This window comes from Falco rusticolus, chromosome 2 (assembly GCF_015220075.1).
Source record: "Falco rusticolus isolate bFalRus1 chromosome 2, bFalRus1.pri, whole genome shotgun sequence".
In the NCBI taxonomy this organism is placed as follows: domain Eukaryota; kingdom Metazoa; phylum Chordata; class Aves; order Falconiformes; family Falconidae; genus Falco; species Falco rusticolus.
In genome coordinates this window covers 42,350,457-42,377,501 of record NC_051188.1, presented here as the reverse complement: position 1 = coordinate 42,377,501, position 27,045 = coordinate 42,350,457, and the positions used below count along the sequence as shown (strand labels likewise).

The 27,045-nt window shown below is 37.0% G+C and overlaps 1 protein-coding gene across 2 annotated transcripts in view; it reads left to right on the top strand.

Moving 5' to 3' along the window:
* Positions 1–27,045, top strand: part of KLHL1 (kelch like family member 1) — a 228,455-nt gene that overhangs the window by 48,493 nt on the left and 152,917 nt on the right. For both annotated transcript variants that reach the window (XM_037377835.1, XM_037377836.1), the window contains exon 2: positions 14,684–14,866. In XM_037377835.1, coding sequence (XP_037233732.1) covers positions 14,684–14,866 — 183 coding nt within the window. The remainder of the gene's footprint in view (positions 1–14,683; positions 14,867–27,045) is intronic.

Here is a 27,045-nt window from a genome sequence, read left to right as displayed (position 1 = left end):
CTGAGTGACAGTCCTCATAAAGTAGACAATGTCGGCTAGGTGGAGGAAAAGCAATGCCTTTCTTCAAACCTTGCTTTTCTTCATATGTATTCCTGGAAGTACCTTTATCTGCTTGGGAGACACAGGCAACTGTGTTCATCACTGTATCTCTTTAAAGAAGTTAAACATTCACATCTGTTGTAATACCTTTGCATATGCCCTGTGCAAAAGGCCTGATTGCAAAGGTCTGGCTTCTCTTTGCTTTTTGCAGTTAGCTTTGTGGTCAGAGCATTTGTGCTGTGGACTGCATTTCTCCTTTGCCTGTGGAGGGGAAGGTCTTACCTACTTCGGGGTCTACAGACTAGTCTGTGGAGGAGAAAGAGCATGAAAGTGTCACAGTTACTTCATCTTCCAAGAACAATTAAGCCAAAGGCAAAGGGGTACAAAAAAAATTAACTTTCCTTACACAGAAAAAAAAGTCTGAATTCCAGGGTTCACTTTTAAGTTTGTGTCACACTTTGGATAAAATATGTAAAAAACCTTTAAATGGCAAACAGTAACTTGTAAAAATCATGTTTTTTCTGTTCTATAAAGTAAGCCTTATTTATGCCACAGGCTGCCCTGTAGCTCTCTGTAACTATACATAATATTGTGGCTTTGGCTGGAGATTCCAAACCTACAAGTTTGCAAATTAAGGGCAGTAATTAACTTGGATGTGTGTGTACCTACCTTTTTAATTCAGCAGCCTAGCATATCATTCTTAGTGCCTGATTTCAGCTTGTATAGATAATAATTTTACAAATACTGTGATAGACCAAAACTATTAATAGCTAGGTTTTTGTACTACCGTGCATGTGTATGAACAGTTCATTAGACCTTTTTCATATTGAACACACTATGAAGAACATAGCTTGAGTATGTGCGGGGTTAACAAGTGGTAGCTGTTGTGGAACATGAAGTTCTTAATTACTTGCAAGTTAAGTTCCCAGGGTTATAGTGATCCTGTAGAACAGGAGCTGAATATATCAAATGCAAGTTAGACAGCATTCACCAAACTGTCAATCTTAATTACTGTTTTCAAGATTAGCAAAAAATGTATTAACACTTCAAAAGCGTGTGGCAAAATGACCCACGATTTATTCCCTTATTTCAAACATTGGGTTTGCAGATGCAGGCAGGCATGTCAGGACCATGAAATTTGTGAGCTTCACTGAAAGATATGTTACACTTGATAGGTCTGTAACAAATAGCAGGAAGAGACTGTATACTGCTTGCTACTGAATGCTGTGCAAGCTCCCTAAAAGCTTGTCTTGGAAAAAGATGTATGTTGAAGCATCATTCAAACAGTTTACTGATCAGGTGTTTGAGAGGTGGGTATGCATGCATGTGTGTTGTGATCTCCCACCTCACCAAGTGCAGGACTTAACTGAATCAGCATTTTAAGCTGGGATTTTTAAAATTCTGCTTCCGGTGGTCTTTGACTTGATTTCCATTGCCAGTCATAGGCAGTTTTAAGCTCTTGACATGCTGCTTATGCTGTGGAATGTCAGAGCACAATACAGTAACACACTGAAATTTTATTGAAATAATAAATGCAATAGTAATAAAATAGGTGCTTGTCCTGTTTTGTATGCTATTTCCATCATTCACATATATGTTTTCTCTTTATATAAAGTGCCTGTATCATAAATTAAATGCTGGAAGAAAATGTCTCTTAAGAAATATCTCTTAATAAAAGAGAATTCTGCATCCTCATATATATTTGTGCACACACTCTTAATGAGTAACCGTATTAAACTTAGTTTATCCATATAGATATGGCCATTTGTTATGACAAGATAGTTTACACATGACACTAGCATTTCTCTTAAGCATAATGCAAGCCTTCCATGCCGAAAATACAACACTGTTGTAAGGAAGGAAGTAAAAGCAGCTGAAAAGGGATTGGTTGGAGCTGGGGTGGAAAAGCCTTTCTCCCGTTGCATAACAAGGAGTGTACCCTGCACGTCATCTTTTTTTTAATTTTTTTTATTTTTATTTTCTTATTTTTTCTCCCCTCCTCCTTAGCCATCCCATTAGTAAATCCAGCACTGCTCTTGTATAATCTGAAGTTGCATTATTCCTAGAGTAGTTATGGGACTAATGTAGAAGAGGGCAACTATGTTAGTGACACTGGTTTTCTAAAGTTCATTATAAAGTGGCAATTGTTGGAAATACACCACTGGTAGTAGCAGCTAACAGATTTACAGGCAAAGCTACCTGAAAGATGCTTTCCCACCACAGTATATATTAGTCTCCTATGTGGTGTTTGTGTCAGCTGTTTCTGAATGTACAGTCCAGTGCCTGTATTTGTAAAAATCTCATTTTGTGTGGAAGTATGTACATAGATGATGTGTGGTCATAAAATCACAAGTGAATAAGGTAAAACCACCTCTGAATTAAAATACTATGTGATGTTTGCTCCTCATTATACTTAAGTCTGAAACCATCCACTTTAAGTGCTCTGCCTGTTAAAGTGAGTTCATAATACCACTGTTCCGTATTTTTATCATGTATCTATAGATTTTAGGGAAGTAAACAATATTTATTATTTTTTATGATAGAAATCAGAAAATGTAGTCAATACAAGGCAGTTGCATTTATAGAATCATAGAATCATTTTGGTTGGAAAAGACCTTTGGGATCATTGAGTCCAACCCTTAACCTAGCACTGCCAAGCCCACCACTAAACCATGTCCCTAAGTACCACATCTACATGTCTTTTACATACCTCCAGGGATGGGGACTCAACTACTTCCCCGGGCAGACTGTTCCAATGCTTGACAACCCTTTCAGTAAAGAAATTTTTTCTAATGTCCAATTTAAACCATCCCTGGTGCAACTTGAGGCCACTGCCTCTTGTCTTCTTGTAGTATTTTTAGAAGTTGAAATAATACAAGTGTCAGTGAATGTTAGTTTGTATGGCCAGTAAATATTGTCAAGGCCCTATTATCAAAGACAGTGTCTTATAGTTTTTATCCTTTCACCTTTGTAGTCTTTTGTATTCTCTTTATTCACTTACTTAAAGTCACATTTAGTGAAACCCTGAATTTTATCTATGACTAGGTAAATTTGAATAATAAAATAGAAAAATAGAATCAGTGAATAAAGATGGGTTTAAGAATTATTCTGAAATACTCTGCAGAATTTCTTATTTATTAAATGAACCAGAGTTAGGCCATCCTATTAATTTTAATACCATTGTGAAATAGCTTTTATCATCTATCAAAATATCAACTCCTAAAACCACATACTTTCAGTTGTAACTAGCCTCGCCAGAAGGTTTTTATTTGTGAGAAGCACATCTGGGGTCAGGCACATGACCTGAGTCTCTTTGTAGACCTGGAAGCACAGTCTTTCCAGCTGCTCATAGTTTTTTCCCCTTTTACAAAAGTTACTAAGACAGACTGTGCATAACAATATCCATTCACACTTATCTTCAGGCTCAAATTCAGTCCATTTTTTATAGCTGAGTTATAAAGTATGAACATGCTTGGCATTTGCCACCTGGTAAAACATGGCATTGGGGGATAAAGGAAATTATTTAATGATATGGGAGAACTATTTTGGTATATTATATTTGACCACTTAAGTAATTCAAAAAGGCTCAGTGCAGATCATCATCTGGAATAAGTCATCATAACAAGTAGAAATCAAGGAAACTGAAAGTCTGTGCTTTGTGAGAGTGCAGCGTCTGTGTCTGCTAGTGCTGCTCAGCTGATAGTGCACAGTGGTACACAACATATTGTCATAAATTTCTTGAGCTATTAAGAAAGGAAAAGGAGTCACATCCTCTGTCATTTCCACTACGGCATCTGCTTTTTAGTTTCCTTCCTGCACCTGTCTGCTTATTGCTGCTTCTCAGCCACAGGAATAAGCAGTCGTCATGAGCACTTCACATCTGCAAGAAAGACAGGAAAATACATCTCCAACCTGCCACATTTAACTACTCAGGCCACTAACTTTAGTCTCCTTTACAACAGCCTTTACCCTTTGTCTCAAACTTCTCATTTAATAACTTCCACTGCAAATGCCACAGCAGACACAAAGTTCTTTTTCATCCAACTTAAACCTCACTGGTGGCTGTCTGCCACGGACAGCTACCTCATGTACTTTTGTTGTTTGCCTGGATTCATTAATGGATAGCATCAAAGAAAGTGGAGAATTTATTTTAAAGGAATGAATGTAAATTATTATTATGAAACAAAAGAATAAAAATAAAACACAGAAAATTGCATGTATGTCACAAACAATGCAGAAAGGATATAATTTTGGTGTTACTTTTTAGAACTGGGAGGACTTCAACTTTTGCAGGGAAGTAGAGGTTAGATTAAAACTGAAGTTTTGAATTTCTGAGTCATAATAATGTTTTTCATTCAACTTTTGGTTGATAGAAATGTGGAATCATTATATGCTGGAAAATATTTAACCAGAGTATTGAAAAAGTTTTATGGTGACAATCTGTCTTCATAATGGAGAGGGTGTTTCACCATTGCATTACCAATTGGGTAATTGAAGTATGGGTGTATTGTGAATGCATTATGAATACTTGATGGCTGTGAGAAATGCAGGTCACTTTCCTGTTTTATGTATTTATCTGCCATAAGGGGCTTGGAATATCACAAATCAACATTTAACAATAATTTATTTTATTTATTTATTTTTAAATAATGGGAAACGAGCATTCTCACAAATATAAGGGATTGAATTTCTGCAGTGGCACAGATTTATTTAGTTATTATCTGTACTTGGAGTCTAATTCTTCATTAACTAAAGATGCATAGTGAATGAGGGCAATGATTTTGGTGGGGCTGGGGAGGGAGGGGGAAAGAATGCCTATCTGAAGAAGCAGTAACCATATTCCTGGTTTCAGGCTAAGCTGATTCCTTACAGCAGGGATTTTGTCTACTTCTCTAATACTAAAAGGAAGGAGTGAAGGAAAGCAGGGCAGCTGGGTCCTACTTAAATGAAGGAGGCTCCCTTGAGTCTTGAGCTAGAAATAAGAGAACTACTGACAGTAACCCAAGGAAAGGTGGTTGTACTTCTTCCTTATTGGTTGTTCTCCAATGGCATATGTATTTAAAAATTGAGGTCTCCTGTGACATTTTTCCTGGTTTCTGTTTTCAAGAAGAATGGCTTGCCTCCTTTCAGGAGGCCGTTTCATAATGTAGATTTATATGCAGCTAGTATCTGCTTGCAGGGCTCTGTACTTGTAAGCTCTCTTTCCTGTATCCTCCAAGATACAAAAAATAAATTCAGACATCCAGTATGACAAAAAGCTCTGTTAGCAATGTCAGTGTGGAAAGTATACCAGTAACTTTCCAAGCCATTAAAATATGTCTATGTGTATCTAGGAGAACTGTGTGTTCATTTAAGTTAATCATCAGCTGTCCAAGAACAGCTGGAGCAAACTGCTCCTCTATGTGGGCGTACAGAGCTGAAAAAGCAGTGGATGCAGTATTATTTGTGGATGGGAGAGAGCAGTCCAGCCAGCGTCGTTTCTCTGTTGCTGCATAGCAAGACTGTTTAGAGACAGAACAGGTCAAAGATGTGGGAAAAAAGTGTAACTTGTCAAGGAAGTGTGAAGGCTGTTAACTTGAGACAATGGTTGGTACAAGTACAATTAGTACTACAGCTATCACATGCCTGGTGTGACTGGGATGATCAAATCTCCTTCAAAAGTTTTCTCTGGGTTTTAGGAAGTGATGGGAACTTGAAATAGGCTTTATGAAAGGATCATCTATATGTTGAAATGAGTTTTGGAAAGGATAAGGAGACTGATTTTAGGTACAAAAAAATGTGATACATTGCAGTAAATGTTAAATTTTGACATAATGAGAAGAAACAGTAAAAGGTCTTAGTTATGTTTCACAGACATCTTAAAAAGCATGCTTTATTTTAATCTATGAAAATAAAGTAGACAAAAAAAGATAAAGATAGTGTCTTGCTTTGATCAACGGAGGTTGTGCAGAACAGACAAAATACTCGGTATCTTAGATTCTGAGAGGTGTCTCACCTGTCAGAGGGAAGGTTTATTTTCTGTTATCAATTATTCGTTAGTCATGATTTGGAGATTTTGGATATTCTAGGGGAAATACAAACAGTACAAAGTGTTTTACTGTTGTGTGGTACAGGTTTCTTGGTCTCTTTCTGCCCTTTGCCATGGCAAGGGCTCTGAGGCCACCAGACCTTTATTGCTTTACTCTTACCCTGCCCCAGTCAAGTGTCTTCCAGTGGACTTTCTGGTCTGTACTTGAGTGATTTGACAGTTTTTATAGGTATTATCTGAATAATTTTCATTGTAATGGCACAGTTGTTTTATTTTGTATTGGGTTTGTGTGGCAAGGTTTTGGTAGCAGGGGGCTACAGTGGGGGAGCTCCTATGAGAAGCTGCTAGGAGCTTCCCCCATGTCTGCCAGAGCCAGTGCCAGCCCAGCTCCAGGATGGACCCGCTACTGGCCGAGGCTGAGCCCATCAGTGACAGTGGTAGCGCCTCTGGGATAACATATTTAAGAAGGGGGGAAAAACCTGTACAAGGGCAATTGCAGCCAGAGTGAGGAGTGAGACTATGTGAGAGGCACAGCCCTGCAGGTACCCAGGTCAGTGCAGAAGGAGGCAGGAGGGGATCCAGGTGCCGGAGCAGAGATTCCCCTGCAGCCCGTGGTGAAGCCCATGGTGAGGCAGGCTGTGCCCTGCAGCCCATGGAGGTGAATAGTGGAGCAGATCCCCACCTGCAGCTGTGGAGGACCCCACGCCAGAGCAGGTGGATGCCTGAAGGAGGCTCTGACCCTGAGAAGAACCCATGCTGGAGCTGTCCCCTGGCAATACCTGTGGCCCTGTGGAGAGAGGAGCCCAGGCTGGAGCAGGTTTGCTGGCAGGACCTGTGACCCTGTGGAAGGGACCCATGCTGGAGCAGTCTGTGAAGCACTGCAGCTATGGGAAGGCCTCACATTGGAGAAATTCATGGAGGACTGTTTCCTGTGGGAGGGACCCCAGACTGGGGCAGGGAAGGAGTGTGAGGAGGAAGGAGCAGCAGAAATAATGCGATGAACTGACTGCAACCCCCATTCCTTGTCCCCCTACACAGCTGTGGGGGGAGGAGGTAGAGCAAAAGTAAAGTTAAGCCCAGAAAGAAGGGAGGGGTGGAGGGAAGGTGTTTTTTAAGATTTGGTTTTATTCCTCATTACCCTGCTCTGATTTTATTTGTAATAAATAAAACAGATTTCCCCAAGTTGAGTCTGGTATGCCCATGAGGGGTAATTGGTGAGTGATCTGTCTGTCCTCTCGACCCACAAGACTTCTGCTATATTTTCTCTCCACTGCCCAGCTGAGGAGGGCAGCGATAGAGCGGCTTTGGTGGGCATCTGGCATCCAGCCAGGGTCAACCCACTAGATGTTTCAATAGGTTTATTACTAAACTGTCTCTTTCAGGGTGTTTTTGGGTTTTTTTTTGGTGTGTCGTGTGTCCCCCGTCACCCTCTTCCCCATGTTTCCCCCTCCCCCTCCCTTGTGAATGGCATCTCATTTGAAGCAAAATCATTAACCTTCCAGCTGACATTATGTATATATGTGGACATTAATGAAAGGGGTTTTATATCAAGGTCACTTACAAATACTTAATATAAAATTATAATTACAATTCTTAGCATAAACATGCTGTGTTCTTTGCTGACAGAGGATTTGAAGAAAGGTAGCTTTTAAATTATGTCAGTTATGACAATCTGAACAAATATGTGAACTAGTCATCTCCTTATACATTAGGTGTCTCAAGGGCTGTTGAAACGAAATCTGACATTTCTAAATTAAAAAAACAAAAAAACCCAAACTTGAAAGACAAAAGTAAATAAATTATCAAAATGCAAAACTAAGAGAAATCAGGTCTGCAAACCTGCTTTTTACTGAAAGCATGCTTGCTTGGGAGTTCTGCATAACTTGAGTAAAACATTTGCTAACAAGTTTTTTAACTGGAATGGCTATATAAAATGGATATTCTGTCAGTAATGACACCACTTCTGTCTGGATTACCTGTCATTTTACCTCTAAAAATAAATATGCTGGAAAGCAAATGCCCCCATTAGTAGGACAAACCTGTAATTTTTTAATGTTAATTAAAACAAAAAGTTTACATTTATTTAAATTTTCTGCAGATAATATTCTATGGTATTTTAATATTTTTTCCAAAGTTTACTATCAGTCTATTGGTATTTGTAGCTGCTTAATCTCAGTCTTTATTTGGAAGTTCCATTTTTTTGGCTATCAGAGCTGTGTTGCACTGCTGAGCCCATTTAGTTGTTCATCCATGGAAAAGCATCTCATTTGCTGAAAGCTGTAAAATTTGAGAGAGAGAAGCTGAAAGTAAAATTGAGAGAATTTAGGGCAGAATATTGGTAGGCAGGTACTAGAAGTACTAGTGAGGGGTAAGAAAAACCAGGTAATTTTTAAGACTGGATACTGGACTGTGGGGAAAGGGGAGAATAGGAAAAGTTTGAAGTAAGTGTTTAGAAGACTGTGGAGGCTGAGAGGTGAGAAAGTGAGAAGAGATAAAGGATCAGTTGAACAGAATAATTAAAAAAAACACAAAACAAAAAAACCCTTTCTGAACAGTTTTAAGTGGTTCTGAGGGCATAGGACATAACTGATAAATTCTGGAAAAAATGGGGGAAGATAAAACATTTGTCATTAACTGAATTCAGTAAGAAGTTTCTTGCAAAATCATGAGATTTTTCACTAATTGTTCATTAACTGAATGAGTTCTCTTTCACCTTTTTTTCTATGAAGAAAAAGCAAAAATAAGATTTTTTTAAAAGGGCTGAGAACTAGAAAACAGGTATTTCAGGAGGCTATGGAATCTTTATGCATGTTGGTTTCTCACCAATAGAGAGTGTGCTTGTAGCTTAGGTTAGATAATTAGGGGTCATAGATAAGAAAAATTCCAGTTGAGACTATTTTGAAGTGAACCAAAACAAAAGCCTTGCTGTTTATATGTTATTAGTAACATGCAAGAATCGTGGTGTGCACAAACTCTTCCTTCTCTAACCCTACTTCTACTTTTTTTTTTTTTTTCCTGTCAGCTACTAAACAAGAAAAAATATTTCTTCTGTATAGAAGCAATTTAGTATAGCACAGTGATCCCTTCTTATTGTTCTTTTTGTGTTTCTGAAGAGCTGCTTGACCAATTTGCCGGAGATCACACACTGGTAACTAGTGTTTTGTTTTTTGAGGCTACTAATGTTCTTAAAGATGCACAGATACATGGAACAGCAGATGAATCTGTGCTAGGCACACAGATGTCTTTGTGACTGAATTTTGCCTTATGGTGTCCAAAGAATGAGTTACATTACAAGTAGTTTGCTCTACAAATTTAACTTTAGCAGGAAACACCATTGTAAATGATACATTATGCAGGTTTATCTATGGAATGAGAATGAGTTTATAATGCGCATTGGGCTTAGTTTAATTTTGGTTTTTTTTAATCTTTTTTTTCCCTCTTTTTTTTTTTAACATATAAAAGGAACTCTGAGACAGCAGTAATGGATCACTGAGCTGAACTGCTGTAACTAAAAGTCCTGATATTCTGATTATTTTTTTACCTGGTACTTCTACCTAACTGTCTTTTATAAAAGACATTTATAGCAACCTGCTGAAACACTGAGCAGAGCCTTTAATTGCAGATACAATGGCTGGTAGTAGAGTGAAAAGCACACTTTTTGATCACAAACAGAACTTTTACCCTGCTGTTGCTATAATAAAATGGTTTTAAGTCTTTATAAAACTCTCTCTTGCATTTATGAGAGCCACGACTTTTGACAGTCCATCTCTAATTTTTTAAGTGCAGTTCCACAGCTTACTGATTTCTAAAGCATTCAATAACCAATTTTTAGAGAACCAGTTGTGTGAAGACTTGTTCAGTCTTACATATGGAACACTTCCTATATGCTTTTGCAATTTATAAACAGAAAAGTAGTATTTTTTTCACTGAAGAACTAGACATTGTTTTTGTTTATTGACTATGTACTTCAGATATCTGTCCAATAATATACACGTAAGTTACATTGGACTGGTTTTGATAAGTTAGCATGATCAATCCTGCATATGTGAAATGTGGAAAAAAAGTTAAATGAAGCAGGATTTACTATTCCAGTAACAATGAAATGATACAACATTTTCTGATAGAAGAGTTCTTTATGAGTCTTCAGTGGAATGCAGAAATATATTTCTACTGAATAAGTGAAATGCCTAAGTACTCTTTAAAGTGCTACGTTTTATACAGTGATATGAATCTGCTGTTTTCCGCACCTCTATGAATATAATTTCCAGAATGGAAACATTTCTAAATCTAAGCCTTTGTTTACTCAGAGAAATGCAGCACTGCTTCAAGTCATATGAATTCTCTCACCTCTATTTCAAAGTACTTCCTTTATTTTTCCTTTTGAAACTTACTCAGGGAATGGTTTTAACTGCTGCTGTTTGCTATTCCTGTTTTTAAACTTTTGCACCTCAAGAGTGGCAGTTTTTCTGATTACTTTCCATTTCCTGAGAAGAAATAGACAGGGAGCTAAACCTGTATGTGAGATCCTGTTCTTCCTGGCATTTTCTCTTTAACTACCTGACAGCATTACTGTAAACTAATGGTTTTCATTTCCCTATTATTTATGTTATAGCTTATTTCTGTGTAAAGTCATGAGTGAAAATCATCTGAGTAGTATGGTCTTACTGTTTATAAGAGTAAACAACTGTATAGGGGATAGCAGATTAGATATCTACATAATTGTAGGGTACTAACTAGTCTGTCTGAAATATCTTCTGAGGATTAATCTGTTTGTCTTTCCACACAAACCCAATACATACATGAATAAATCTAATCTTGGACAAGAAGGATAAAGGTCTTAAAGTTGTCCCTAGGAGACCTTTGGTGGGAGTGCCTTTTCCTTCTTACTCTCGGTGAGCCACCATAAGTACTTACTTAAAGGGTTGTTAAATTGAGAGAAGAATCAGTAGACTTCACTTTATTGGGATTTTACTGCTGCTTTACCTGTTTTTTCACAGAAGTTAGGAGCAGATAAAAGGTGATTAGAGTATAGCACCCTTGTTCAAATCAAAGTGTTTTGTCCAGGAAAAGAGGAGCACTGTGGAGTGAGATGTTGCAGATCCTCAGCTTTTATTTCTACAATTTTAAGATCTGTAAAGGCTCAAAGGCTGAATTTTCTCATAAAAACTTTTGGGCTCTTAAAACATTTCTCTCCTTAGGACAGCATGATGTTTTTAACACTGAAAATTCATCTGGACAAACTTGCTGGGGTGGATCCCCCCCCCCCCCCCCCTTTCTTCTTAATGTGATATATACTCTGGTTTGCCATTTCTTAAAGAAACATTTGAGATTATTGCTCATTTGCAATGTCGATAATTTTTGTTAGCCTTTTGTTTTCTCATCGTGTAGTATCATCCTTCAGTATTATTGTTGTAACATTGGTTTCCTTATTTCTGTACTATTAACTAAGTTGTTTAAAGCTAAAAAAAGTGTTCCAGTCTGAACAACCCTTGGATGTTTGAAATTCCTATACCAAGTTCAGGTTTTGCACTTGCCAACTGAGAAAGATTATGGAAGAAGCCTGTCTGGAGTCTGTCCTGTTCACTGATTACAGCATCTCAAGGTACCCAAGTGCTAAAGGGAATCTTCCAAGTGAATTTGTGCTAGAGTTCTTGCAGAATGCAATCAAGAAGCCTCTCGCTGCTTGTGTGTTCAGATTGCCTGCACCTAAACAAAAAAACCCCAAACAACAACAAAAAAAAATGCAAAGAGAAAATGTTATCTTCATATTGCTAATTAGTCGTATGTGCCTATACATGCCTGTCAGGAACTGGCAAAGAACTGATAATTGCTGGCTGAAACTCTTTAACTAATTCCTATTTAACAACCTGCTGACTGAAGGAACTTAAAGCATTGATTATGCAGACAGAGCATTTGTAATGAAAAAGAGGTAGCTCCTGAATAGGAGAAGTAGCACTTTTTATCTGGGCTTTCTTAGAAACCAGATAAAAGATTAACTTACTGTCTTCTACTATTGCATGCTAGTTTTCAGGATAATAATTTAAAATGTACTGGACCATTGACACTTCCTTTTGAGTAGTATTTAATGACTTGCTAAGTGACAGATAGACTGATGAGTTTGAAGGTGCAAAGTGTTGGTTATAAATGGCAATCAGAAATGAGGACAAAATTTGTGGCAAACAGTCTAGCCATTCAAGAAGTAGACTAAGCTCATTGTAGCCCAATCTAATTTCTCAGGACTGGCATAAATTCAGTATTTTTCTGACCTGAAAAGGGCAGCACGTTTTAATTAGCCAAGAAGAGGCAGGATCAGTACTCTGTTCAAATATAAACTGACTTAGACTTAAGTTCTGAAATAACAAACAACACGAACCCATTCAGTTCTGTTCAGTCCTGTTATTTTCATTTCTGTATATTTGATTTCAATTCCCTGCAGGAAGGAGGAAAGGAAAAAAAACCCCAAACAAAAGTGTCTCTTTAACCCTAACAACCTTGTTTATTTGGGACTGATTTATTTCCTGTAAATTACTTGTCACTAGTTCTTCAGTGATAAAACACTTTGTAGGGCTACAAACAAATTGAGGGGGGTGGGGGGAGAAGGAAAGAAAAAAGCTGAAATATCTACCCACTGCTCATACTGAGCTTAACTCCATCATTATAGTTTTATGTGAAAGGTATGATATGAAAAGATATGAAAATAAACTTGGATTTCTGATCAACATTGGTTGGCAGTCCAGGTTATATAGGAACACATAGCATATTATGTCAGTCACAGAATGACTATGTTTGTTTTATCCTTTAGGAGGAGTTTGCAAGACATAGTTAGCTAAAGTACATGACTATGTAACAAGATTGACTGTAGCAGAATTAAGGAAATGTTCCTCTTTAAATCACCAAAACAGTTTCTGTTGAATCATGGTTAATAAAGTTTTGGCAGTTCAGTTTCCTTCCTATAGATAGCCTTTCACACATATTGTAACTGTATCAGCATACAAATGACAATATTGATTAATTTAAATCAGCTGGTGATATCTCAGGATAGATATCTGAAGTTACTGTGAGTAAGAAATGTTAAAGGTAATTCATTCTATTAAGTCAATACCTGTATATGGTACAGAATAGATGGTGGGGTGAGATACAGTGGTAAACTGTGTTCCCTGTAAGGGGGAATCTGCAGGCCACCTTCAATTACGTAGGTTTCCAGCTACTTTAAAGGAGCGCTGTGAAGCCTAGCGATTACTTTGACAGAAAGATGGACCAGCCTTTCCTCAAACCTGTGGACCCTTGCACAATGACTGTAGGAGAGTGTGAGGAACACTTTTGGACAAAACTAATTCAGAAATAAAGCACTAGTATATGTCAAAAGGAAATATTATTTTTCTGAACTGTGTTATAGTCTACCAAGAGTCAATAAAAATACTACTTTTTTCTTTTAAGCTAACTGTATTTCAGTTTAATAGCTGATTTTTAAAAATTATCGTATTTATGTACTTTTAATTTTTTTCCAGCACCAGGATTGCAGATTGCATTATAGGTCTGTTAATATAATTCTTAGAACATAGTACCTACAGAATTCAAACCTTAGGTAATGAAACTGCTGTACCATTACTGTAAATTATCAAAATTTCTTCTGTGCTCCTTAATACTTATCTTTCAATAGAATATATATAGAATGAGATTGGTTTGAATTAGTTGATAATATAGTTTGATATGCTGGAGTAAAATACATCCTGTGTTGCTCTTCTATTGGTTAGGTAAGCTTTTTTGTATATATCTAGTTGAAGTAAAAAAATAATCAGCTTCAACTATGAAATCCTTCATTTTCAGCACCACAAGTTATATAAAACCTTGCAGCTGAAGCAATCTAATTACATATTTGTAAAAGAAGAGGGTATCTTGTCAATTACTTGGAAACACTTGCATTAATTTCTTCAAGGGCTAGTACTTGCTGACACATTTTCTTATTTTCAGTAAAAGTCTGAACTGGAAACACCGAATGGAGTAAATTTAAACAAAGAATATATGGCTATATAAAGCTATATAATGAAAAAATATTTGCATTTTTTTCCTGTTCTATTTCCTTTTTTTTTATTTCATATTTTTTTAATTGTAGATGTCATTAGCTTTGTAGCTAAATTAACTTTGTATTAATGAGACTTTTGGTTAAAAACTAGGTATGTAGTTTATCATTGTGGAAATATTACCAATTCATTACAAATTAAGTCAATTAAGTAGATAATTTTATTTTTCTTTACCATGTGCTGTAAAATAAATGTGAATTTGAGGAAGCGAACTATAGTAGGCACTCTTAGAATCAGCGGAAAGATAGTAACATGAATATACTGAATTTCTGTTTATTGTTCATATTTATGTTTTTAATAACTTTATCAGAGAAGAAAGAAATTGATTACTTCTGTGTCTGTGCTAAAAAACCCACATAATGTCAGTGTTAACAGATTTACAACTTTAGTTATCCCTCCCAGTGCAGTAAGATTTTTCTGTCTTGCACTTGTAGTGATGAGAACCGGGAAGGATGCATTGATTACTTTTATCAGATTCTAGAAGTCAAGACACTTGGTCACATCTTACCAACACAGTTTCTCTTGTGGTTTACAGACTGTCAGGTGCCAGCCACCCCTTGCCACCCCACTGTGACATGGATTCATGTAGCTCTGAGGAGTTCTATCAGGCTGTTCACCATGCAGAGCAAACCTTCAGAAAGATGGAGAGCTACCTGAAGCAACAGCAGCTCTGTGATGTTATCCTGATTGCTGGGAATCGCAAGATACCTGCTCATAGGTAGGACATAAGCAAAAGATACTGAAATTACAAAAGTAAATGTTTTGGCTATACTTACTTCTCAGGACAGTGCTTTCTGTGGCCTCATATGACTACTTCCTCGTGCTTTAAACACCACAAATGTGAGTGGCTGCAAAAGGTGGTATTTGAAGGTTGGGCCTTTGAAGGTAGGGGGGTTTTTTACACAGATTTCAAAAGTTCAAGTAGCACTCAGCTAGCAAACTTCTCATGAGTGTGCCAGACATTCCTCCCTGCTGTGGTGCTGTTCATATGTGAGAAGAATGGAAATTTCTGAAATGAGATGCTGTACAGCTACACTGAACACAGTGTCATTTTGCCAGCTTAGGATCATGATACTCTGATAAGTCTGTCATACAGAGGGTCTTAGATACTTATAGTAGAATAATACTGAACATTTGCTTCCCATGACCTGTACCTTTGAATGAACTGAAAAGTATCTTTATTATATTTAATGGTAATTATTAATATAAAAATGATAATGACATTATAATTTCTAAAATTCTACACAATTATCTGGTGTTAAGGCAGCCAGTATATATGAAACTGTGCTTGATTTTGGATTGTAATTAGAGCTTAAAGTAGTTACTCTTCATTAAGATTTTGGTCTTAGCTATAACCTTTGATTTGATGCATGCAAATAATAATCCAGTCCTAGGGTTTAGATTAAAATACAGGGAATGCTTATGAGTCTCCAGGTTAGCAAGTCTTTTTGCATTTGAAATCTACATAAGAATGCAAACTAAGGGTGACCTATTCCATACTTGTACCCTGGTTTCTCTGCTGTGGTACGAAATTCAGAGCAAGACTATGGCTCGCCAGCAGAAAAACAAAAAAAACAGCCAACGTATTTCTGAACTCATAAATGAACTTTCTGGTGTAGAGGAATGCTAGAAGGTCATCTTGGCAACTTGAGCCTTAGAAAGTTCCTTCTCCCTAAGTGAAGATGGACTCAGAGATCATTGTTTTTCTGTTGCACAGAAAATGTGACTATTCCATATTACGACTCCCATAATAATAGTTTAAAGGTGCAATAAGCAAGACTGCAAAGCCAACGCTATTGTTCAAATAGTAAAACCAGACAGAAACCTTAATTGATATATTTAAGTTGTCCTAATAGTTGTAATAAATGAGAAAATATCTCCACTTAACAAATGGCAACATTGATCTAGGCAGTTTGCAGCACACGTGAAGCAGTCCACTTAGTTTCAGATTTGTAGCTGTAATAAATGTAGAAATCTTTCCTCTCTTATTTCAGCATTTTTCATTCTAAAGACTTTGTTTCTACACTCCTGTCTTCTAAGAGCTGCTATTTTTTGTGTTCCTCCCTTGCCTTCATATACTCAGGTTCCCAGATGTCAGCTAAGTCCCCAGTAATTTCTACTCACTGACTTGGCAACTGACACAACTTCTGTGTTCCAGGCTTTTTGCCTCTGTTAAATGGCACTTTATGCACCCCTAGTAGTTGTGTTTTGATGCCATTTTTATCTAAATGGCCAAGATGAGTATACTAAGTACAGAGGGAGTAATATTAAAAGTCAGTCCCTCTGTCCATCCATCTGCATTTACAGTATTCCAGATCTGCAAGATTTGCCTAAAGGTGCCTCCCATCAAAAAGAAAACCAGAGGGATAATAATCTAAGGCCTTCTTGTGTCCAATTTTACATCCCTATACATAACTGAAACTAAATAAAAACATTTTTTTTCAGAAATAATGAGAATTTTGTTGCTCCTTCATGACAGTTACTTGGCCTATTCTTGCTTTTCACACTTTTCAACACAGTTGAGGTAAAAAAAAATAAAAAAAAAAATAAATCAATGTCTGAATGTACATTCTTAAATTGATAGAAAAAATACTTACTAGATACATAGCAATATTCCACAATTGGTATCGTTTGCTCTGTTTAATATGAGTGATATAAAATATACAGTTTCTAGCAGTATATTTTTTGCCTCTTGAATATTTTAGTTAACTGCATAGTTTGTAGAGAAGGAGACAGAGGAAACTGTAAGGTTTTTTATTTTCTCAGTTCATTTCCCCCACTATTTTTAAGACAGCTGTTCATATTTGTGTGCCCACTTTTCAGTAGTAAGTTTAATTTCACATTTTTCATTTCAGTTCTACAGTATATCTAAATTCTTCTGGAGCTGGAAGAATACCTTAATACAACAATTGACCTTGAAATAATAGCCAAAGTCTTACTTGGATTCTCTAATAAACTTTCAGACAACGTTACATTTATTTATTTACTTTGCTGTGGTCTGCAGTCAAAAGAATAAATCTCAAAGAACTGGCAAAACCAGCTGTTGAACTATGTAAAATTGAAAATTCTACAGAATAAACTAAAATTTTGTCTGACAAGGTAAAAGAAAGGGTGTTCTGAATTTCCTGGTTTTGTTGGGGTTTTTTGTTTGTTTGTTTTTAAATTGTGTTTATGTTGTTTTAGACAGATATGGCTGGAAAAGCACAAAGCTGTTTATTTTTACTGTGGCCATTATGATCCCAGAATATAACTTAATTTGGAAGAGACCTCCTAAAGTCTGATTCTGTGTCTTTATGATCAGACAGTCTGATATCCTCACTGTCTTTAGTGACCATATATGTGGCTTCTTGGCAAATTTGCTCCATGACTCTCTCAGTGAGGCAAACCAGTCTATAGTTACCCACATCTTTCTTCTGAGGATGGACATGGAAACTGACTTTTTTATTCTTCAGAAACCTCCTGCAATTATCATAATCTGGTAAAGATAAGGAAAGTGGCCTTTCAGTGATATCGTTGAGCTACCTCAACCATTGCTTCTTGAATGTATCTGCTCTGGTGTCAAGGACTTGTGTATGTCCAATTCTGTTAAGAGCAGCCTAGGTACATCTTCCTCTATTGTGAGTGCTACCTCACAGATCCTGCCACTAGGCACAGGGGCTTGAGAGGCCTGAAGAAGACCATGCTAAAAAAGAAAAAAAAAAAAAAAAAAGACTGAGGCACAGAATGCTTTATTGAACAGTGGACAAAATTTTCCCATGTTCTTCTTTTGTTGCCAAGGTTAATTACAGAAGCCTTTCTTTTCCATCACATCCCTTGATGATTTCATCTGCACCTGACCTTTGGGCTTCCCTAATTCCATTTTTGCATGTTGGGGCAATGTCTCTGTATTTCTGCCAGGTCATTCATCCCTGCTTTCATCTTCTGTGTACTCCCTTCTTGCATTTGACTTTAATCAGGAGTCACTTCTGATGTCCAGGGTTGTAATTTGCTGTTCATTTTACTAACTTCTCTCAGGATCTGTTGTCTTAAATTCCATTGTCTCATGGTCACTGCAACCAAGTTTGCCATCAGATTTCACAGGTCCTTTTATTTTTTTCCCCCAAATTTGTAATAAGCAGATCCAGAAAAGTGCCTCCTCTAAGAGTATTACAAAGTAGACTAGGTAATACTCATTTTGCATTCCTGAGAACATAAAAAAAGCCTGCTTGCAAAGGCTTGCATGATCATATTTGTGGAGTTTTAAAATGCGATACTACATGACAAGTTTGGTAGAGCATTCCCTGTACAAAGTTTATAAAATCTTGTCCTAGATAAAATGAACTTACATTTTAAAATCCAATTAAAACATATTATAAGCCATGGCTTATATTGAATATGCTACAAATTAATAAATACAAAATACTCAAAATTATTGCCTAAAAATTATGGTTCTTACATATTTTCTCTTCTTTTTAATATAAAAATTTTAAAAAAATTCAATAGATTCAATATGCTAAAATATAGTACAATAAGAATCACTTTCAGAAAACCAGGGCAAAACTTTGTGTATGTTTCAATTAAAAGTACAAAATTATATTTTTCTTCATTTTCCTCTGATTTAGAACAAATCAAAACAAAACAATATCAAAACCAATGAAAGAAAAGTGTTTTATGTAATAATGTAGTCTCGATGTCTCTATTTCTATAAAAGTAAAAATTCAGTTAAGAAATGCCAGTATACTGCATCGAATGAAGTGAAAGTCACCAAAAATCGTTACAGTGCCAGTGGCTCTTGTGCATCTCTCCAGATCCCTCCACAGTTCATTATCTCTGTGTCATTTCTGGTTTCATTCCTGACAGGACTTGCTCTTTTTCCCCCTCTTCTGCAATCACATATTTTGATTCTGTCTTTTGATGATCTATTTAAAAAACTTCCTCTGGAGGAGGAGTTACTGCTGTGCCATAAGATATCTAAAAGCTGGTACTTTTATAGAAAGAATGTCAGGTAAGCTCTGGTCATAGCCTGAATGCTGCCAAGTTAATTTTGGTAATTGGTGTTGGTTTTTTTGGGTTTGAGTTCTTGTTGTTTTTTTGATTTTTAGTTGGTTTTCTTTTTTTTTTACCTTTTTAATTCTCACAAAAAAATTAGGAGAAAATCAAATTAGAAGGAAGATCATACAACGTAATCACTGAGCTCTGCTTCCCCATTTGGAGATGCCATGCCAAACTCTCAGCCTTATTATAGCTGCCTTTCACTGTTTGGGTGACTCAAACAACTTTAAAGTTACAATGTGTTTATGCTTTTTGTTGGCTCCTGAACATCGCATTTGTCTAATCTCATCTTCCATTAAACAGCTTACAGGTGTAGTCTTTCACATGAAGGAATAGCAAAAGGAAGTACAAGCCAACTAAGTATTGTAATGATGAGCAAGTAACCAAAAATGGTACTGGGAAAGTAGGAAAACAGTTGTAGAAGGCATTTTAGAGGGGAAAGTAGCTGACATTTAAATAAATTTGAAAAATTAAGTAAACCTCTTTTTTTTTGTTACTTTGCTGTAACATATATAGGTAACAATAAAATATAAAAATGTAAAATACCTTAAAGAGAGGGAAATGCTAAAATAAAAATTTCCCTTTCATTCTGTTAAATGTTACACTATTAACAGTCCAACCTAATTTTAAAGCATTATGAACGTGCCAGTTTGTAGTTTTTCCATTCACTCTGGAGATATATGCTGTATGTATTTTTCTCATTTTCTGTACCTCTTATTTAGAGTAGAAAGTCTTTCAGACAAGAAACATATGGTAACTTGGCAGTGCCTGAAATAGAAGGAACTCGGGTATTGCTGTTACAAAACAAATGAATAAAAACAGCCCACTGTAATTGACACTTCCTTCTTCTATCCAGGTTACAATCAGCCACATGCAGTTGTATCTAAAAATCTAACTAGACTGCAGCTGGTGTCACCTGTAACAAAAAAACACTGGGATGTAAAAGGTATTCAGGATTATAGTGACATGATCAGAGCACCAATTATTTCCAAGGTATAAGAAAATTCTTAAGCAATAATTAATAATCATGAATTTTAGCATGAAATTAAAAATACATATTTGCCATAAATAATTTGGTTGTTTTGAGTGAAGGCAACTCACTTATATTGCACTGTTTTTAAATATTACATTTGAAATGGGGTATTCTTCAGCTGCTGAATAAACATCAAACATGCTGTAAAGGAAACAGCGAAAGTCAATGCAGATGATAGACAGACCTCTAAGATTTGCACTGGAGAGTTCATTAGAATTTCCAGCTGGGATTGTTATAGGCAGCTTTAAAGTCAGACTAAGGTTTAAGCCATGTTAGATTCTGACTAGGAATGGTGCACAAAGCAATACAGGAACTCCGTGCTGGGGGCGGGGGGGGGGGGGGGGGGGGAGAAGAAAAGTGATAAAAGCATAGAATTTAACTATCCCTGTTCAGTTAAAATGTTTGCTTATAACAGAGACTGAATTACAATAAAACAGAAAATTCAGTAAAAACAGAAAAAGCAAAAAATGTACAAGAGTTACATCCTCAACTTGCAATTCTGACTTTCATTGTGCTTGGTGAGAACCCAACTGTGAATGAAAAGAAACCAAGAAATCTACTTTTGTTGTTGTTTTAATATTGTCAGGTATAGTTGAGTTTATAATGAGAAATCTGAGTTCTTTATTTTCTCTTTCCTCTTAATAATAAAGAAACATAGGCATTTGTGTTTCTGATACTCAAGGTAAGGGTTAGGGGGGGACTTTTACCATGGTGGAAAAGGTAGCATAGAATGGTTAGACAATTAGCACTTACATATAAAACAAAGAAATACTGTAAAATGGCTACACTAATCTTTCTACAAGTGTTTGGGTGAAAAATTTCTTTCCACACAAAATTAAAATTTTTCATCATAAATACTGAAATGAATTCAACTGAAGCCTTTTTTTTTTTAATGCTTAACTCTGAAGTAGTGCAGCTTTTATTTATTATTATCCTAGTAAATTTATGAAAACTCTTTCAACAAACTTTATGTTCTCTCCTGTGGTTCTCTAAGGAGAGGGACCATTTCTTTCAATGTATTGTGAATACTACTGTAGAGACATGAAGTTTAAGAAGAAAACCAATATCAATTAAGTGAAAAGAATGAAGGGATGATGTTAAGCTGAAAGGAGAGATGAAAAGACAAAGAACTAGGCAGAGCAGGAAATACAGTTTAAAGACAGGGGGTGAAAGAATGAAAATGCACACCATACAGTCCTCAGATTCAGCTTGTTTTCTTGCATTAGTCTGTAACAGATGCTGGCGGAAAGCACGCAGTATAAGCAGTACAGCTGCCCTATTTTCATTCCCAGATATCTGTAATTAAGGTTTGAGGAACTTCCCGTGACAAACATTGCATCTAAACTGTGGTGTTAAACACAACCTACTGATCATGAGTTTAAAAACAAATTATTCAAGTAGTATAGCTGGGTCAGAACAACAATACCACAAGCTCCTGCTATCAGAGGGAAAGCAGCAAGGCAATTTAGATAAGCTTTCAATATTAACCTTGATTGATAATTTTTTTGTTTGTTTGTTTGCTTTTAAGATAAACAGTATTTCCTGATACTGAGAATGTCATTAGTATTTTCACAGGAATTTCTGTGATTTCCACAAGGAACTCTTTGTGAGTTATCTGTACCTTTCGAAGCCATAAAACATCTTAAGTTCACATAGTTGAGTATATTCCAGTTAAAGATTTTGCACATGCAAAAATGGGCCTTGAGTTTTGAAGACCGTTTCTGAGAATATGAAGTTGGTTATTCAGTTGAGTTCTGGTTTGGAAAGGGCCATGTGTCTAATCTCATTGTAATCAATGGAGACCTGTAGCTTAAGTTACTTAACCCCTCTGTCTGATTGTAGTGTGTTGACCTTGACTAGTTGGCAGTTGTCCACCAAGCCATTCTATCACTTTGCCTCCTCATCAGAACAAGGGGATGGAATTAAAATATGGAAAAGTTCATGGGTTGAGACAAAGATAGGGAGATTGCTTACCAGTTGCCATCATGTGCAAACCAGACTTGACTTAGGGGAAATGAATTTAATATAATACTAGTTAATACAGAGTAGGATAATTAGAAATTAAACCAAAACCACCTTCCCCCTACCTATCCCTTCTCCTCAGGTTCAGCTTCACTTCTGACTCTTATGTCTCCTCTCCATGAGTGGTGCAGGGGGAAGGGGAATGGGGGTTGTGGTCAGTTCATCACATGTTGTCTCTGCCACTCCTTCTCCTCACACTTTTCCCCCAATCCAGCATGGGGTCTTTCCCACAGAAGACAGTCCTTCACTAACTTCTACAGTGTGGGCTTATCCCATGAGCTGTAGTGCTTCACGAACTGCTCCAGTGTGGGTCTTTTCCACAGGGGGCAGTCCATCAGGAATGGACTGTTTCAGCATGACTTCTGTGGGCCACAGGTCCAGGCAGAAAACCTGCTCCTGCATGGGCTCCTCTCCATGGGCCACACCTCCTCTCAGGAGCCTGCTCCAGCATGTGATCTACACTGGCTGCAGGTTCTTTCAGGGCACATCCACCAACTGCAGCATAGGATCCTCCACAGGCTGCAGGGTGGATATCTCCTCCAGTGTGGTCTCCTTTCCTCCTCTGTTCCAGGAGCTGCAAGGGGACAGCCTGCTTCAGCCTGGTCTGAATCTCTGCTCCAGTGTGCCTGGAGCACCTCTTCTCCCCTCTTCTTCTCTTACCTTGGTGTCTGCAGGGCTGTTTCTCTCACATTTTCTCATTCCTCTCTCACAGCTACTGTTGCATAACATTACCTTTTATTAAATATTCTCCAAGAGTTACAGGAAACAGGGTTTCATCAGGCTGGAGGGCAGTCACCAGTGGGGTTCTCCAGGGCTCAGTTTTAGGGACAGCGCTCTTTAATGTTTTTATAAATTATCTGGATGCAGAAGTCAAATGTATATTAAGTAAGGTTGCTGATGATACTAAATTAAGAGGAGCTGTGGACTTCCTCAAGGGTAGAGAGGCCTTACAGAGAGTTCTGGATAAACCATAGAGCTGGTCAATCACCAGCTGTATGACACTGAACAAGAGCAAGTGCTGGATTCTCCACCTAGGATGGGATGATGCTAGTTGTATATACAAATTCAGGAATGACATCTGGACACCAGCTCTGTTTAAGGAGATCAGGGGTTTGGTTTGATGGCAAGCTGAGTATGAGTCAGCAGCGTGCCCTGGCAGCCACAAGGGCCAACAGTGTCCTGCAGTGCATCAAGCACAGCACAGGTAGCTGGTCAAGGGAGGTGACTGTCCCATCCTCCACTGCACTAATGAGGCCCCACCTCAAGTACTGTGTGTAGTTTTGGGTGCCTCAGTGTAAGGACATCACACTGTTAGAGTGTGCCCAGAGGAGGGTGACCAAGACGGTGAAAGGCCTTGAGCGCAAGACTTAGGAGGAGCAGCTGCTGGTCACTTGTCTTGTTCAGCTTAGAGAAGAGAAGGCTGAGGGGTGCCCTCATCTCAGTCTGCAGCTTCCTCAAGGCAGGGCCATTGAGGTGACCATTGACAGGACACAAGGAAACAGAATGAAGCTGTATCAGGGGAAGTTCAGACTCAATGATCCCTTTGAGTCCTTTCCAACTTGAGATTTCTATGATTCTATTAAACTATGGTACTAATGCTGTTACTTTATGGAGTGGAAGTAAGTGCAGTAGCTGGAATGGACATTGAAGAGTGAAAGAAAGAAGGATGAGGTGTCTTAAGAAGAAAGGAAAAAACAACATTCAGCTGCCTAATCTCTCCTGAGATGCCTTGGAGTACCCTGCCTGGCTTTTGTCATTTGGTCCAGAAGGTTGCAAGGTTTTCATAGGTCTGCACCAGGCCTATACTGATGAATCAGATACTCCATAATATCTTTAGGGCACTGATTCCCCTTTCAAACTGAATTAAAAAAAAAAAAAAAAGGAGAGAAAAAAAAAAAAAGGGAGAGGGTATAGGCTAAATGAAATAGAATATAAAAATGAAACAAGAAGCAAACAAAATCAGGTAGATGATGGAATGACAAACAAGGCCATAAAAGAGTAACTTGGGTCAGGAAGACTTGACAGCCTGCTATCAAAAAAGGGGTTGAAGATCACACACAGGGATTTGACCAAACTGAGCTCTTTGGAGATATGAGTTGTGAAGGTAAATTAATAATGATGCTGTATTGTATAATTTTGTGAATAAGTTCTAGAATGAAAGAACAGGATGACAAAAAGAACGTAAAAAAATCTAGATAGTTAGGCAGTCACTTATGCTAATGACTTCACAGATCTATCCCTGTACTTTCATCAAGCTTAATCTCTGTGTTTCTGACATTTCTCCTGATAGTTCAAAGGAGCTAAAATTGAACTTTTCCTTCTACCAGCTTTTTTTTCACTTTTCCTTGTGGAGCTACATAAAGTAATTAAGCCCACAAACAGAGGATCACAGTTCATTGTGTTGTCTTTCTACATTCAAATATATATGCCATGTCTGAATATGTGGGTTTTCTGGAGAAAAATACTGAGCTTTGCTTTGTATTTGTGTCACAATGGATCTTCATCAGCTGTTCTCTTTATCACTGTGACATTTTGCCTGTCCTGCCTGTTCCCAAATGTTCAGAAGTTGCTTGTATCCATATTGTCTCCTCTCTCTTTTTTTGATATTTTTTTAATTAATCTTTCTATTGGTTCAAAACAGCATAGAGTTCAAAATATTGGCTGCTGTAGCAGATACCTTCAAAACCGTCACAAGGACACAAACTGACACTGGCAAAGTGTTTTGGACAATGGACTTTGTTATTAAGTCTGGCAGCTGTGATATGTGCATTATTTGTGGTATCTGGAAAAATAAAGCTATGGTAGACATTGCGTATTGTGGAAATGATGATGTCCGATTTGTGTAAGGTTCTTAAAAACATGGCAATTTAAGAGATATAATAAGTACAATTGTGTGTTTGTACTATAGAAGAGATAAAGAGCCACTTAATGTATTTACACTTAAATGCCTGGGAGACAGGGAAAGAATTAAAAGGACATGAAACAAGAAAGAGGAGAATGTAAACTCCAAAGTCATGGCCCTCAGGACAAAGAGGGAACATTGTTTAGATGGTGTAGATTACTGGTGTCACTTATACTTGTAGCTATGTGTTGCATAAGACATTAAAATGGAAGAAAAACATGTTTTGAGTAAAAACAGAAAGGAAACTTTCATTTTTCAGGCTTAATCGATTCTTTTTAAAGTTCCATCTGCCTGTCTATGGATTTGGGGAGGGAAATTTAGAAATTTTCATTTGTTTGTTTTTTTGATTTCTTGTTTGGGGATTTATTATTATTATTGTTATTATGTAGTTGTTCTAGATAAAATTGCCTTTGCAAATAGGTTAGTTTATAAATACTGCTCAGATGGTGAGGGGGAAAAAATTATCATCTAGTTCCGTTCCATTTTTCTCCAAAATGAGATAAGCACACAGGACAGACTGTCAATATTAACAGTTACGATGGAATTTATAAGAAAATTCTCATTAATTTAACTGTTATATACTCACTGACTGTTTCTTTACCCAATAAGTGTGAATTTCTAATATGTTAATGAGTTAATCTGATGCTGCTGAACTATTATCAAGATGATTGCACTGTGATAATGGTTCTGAGTGGATGCAGAATCCCAAATTAAGATTATCTCCTGTTTGTTAACTGCACAGGAAGAGCTTTCATTTACGAAGCCTGGGGAAAAAAAGGAAATATTTAGAATTTTCCTATGTGACTTCTGGCAGATTTTTTATTTCCTTTTTTATCTGCAAAATATGTATTTTTTCAATTTGACAGATACAAATGTCAAAGTGCACATATATAGCTATACACTCATATATATGCATTCATAAATATAAGAACTTAAAAGAAGTCTTCAATTTTAAGCTCTGAATTCTGAAAGAAAGAATTTTTCAATTAACAGTGGAATGATTCACACAAAGCATGTTTTTGAGAAGGCAGTTGAATGTATGGTAATGTTGAACTCTAGTTGCTTTTGTGTACTGTTCAGATGACGGATACATAATCTGAGGTTTTTGTTACTACTAATTGGGTTCTGTTAGTCACTTAAAGCCTAGAGGTACATAGATTCATCAAGTAAAGTTTTTCTACAAAGTTAGAACTGACAGTTCATTAGTTTTTCTTTCTAATTGTGGTTCAATCTTCAGTACTGTCATGGCTTGCAATGGGATAGCGTATATTAGATATACAATGTTTCCTTTTGTGCCCTAAGATTGCACATTTTCCTTTGCCTGTTGACTGTTAAAAAGTAAATGGATTCTGTTTTGAAGGATCAAGTAATGGCAATGTAGAAAATTGAAGTAACTGACAATTTGTTGGCAAGCAAGTCTGAGACTAGAGGAAAACTCAGTTTCAAGAGGGAAAGGAGTTCATGAACAGATCAGACAATGGGAAGAATAGGCAATGATTGACTGCACATATTCTTCACAGGCAATAGAAAGGAGTAGCACATGCTTTATTAGTTCCCAATATTCTTATAGCAAAAGCAGGTTTTGAGTTCCACATCTTGAAGCATAAGTAACATAAACACTTCAACACCCATTGCTGAATTACGTCTTAGGGTCTTCCAAACCAGAGGTGGTACCTCCCTACTATTGAATGTATCGTACCTCCTCTGAATATATTGTTTCAGAGAGATTGAGTACAGTTTTGGTTTTGAGAGGAGGATAAACAAAATGTGAATCCTGGAGAGACTGCAAAAAGGAACATGGACACCGTTTTAACCTAATTGTTACTGTGTTGTCACTATGGAAATTCCTGCAGATGTCTCTGATCATCCAGTTAGTCCATGGAATCAAAAGTGGCTGCTGTAATTCACA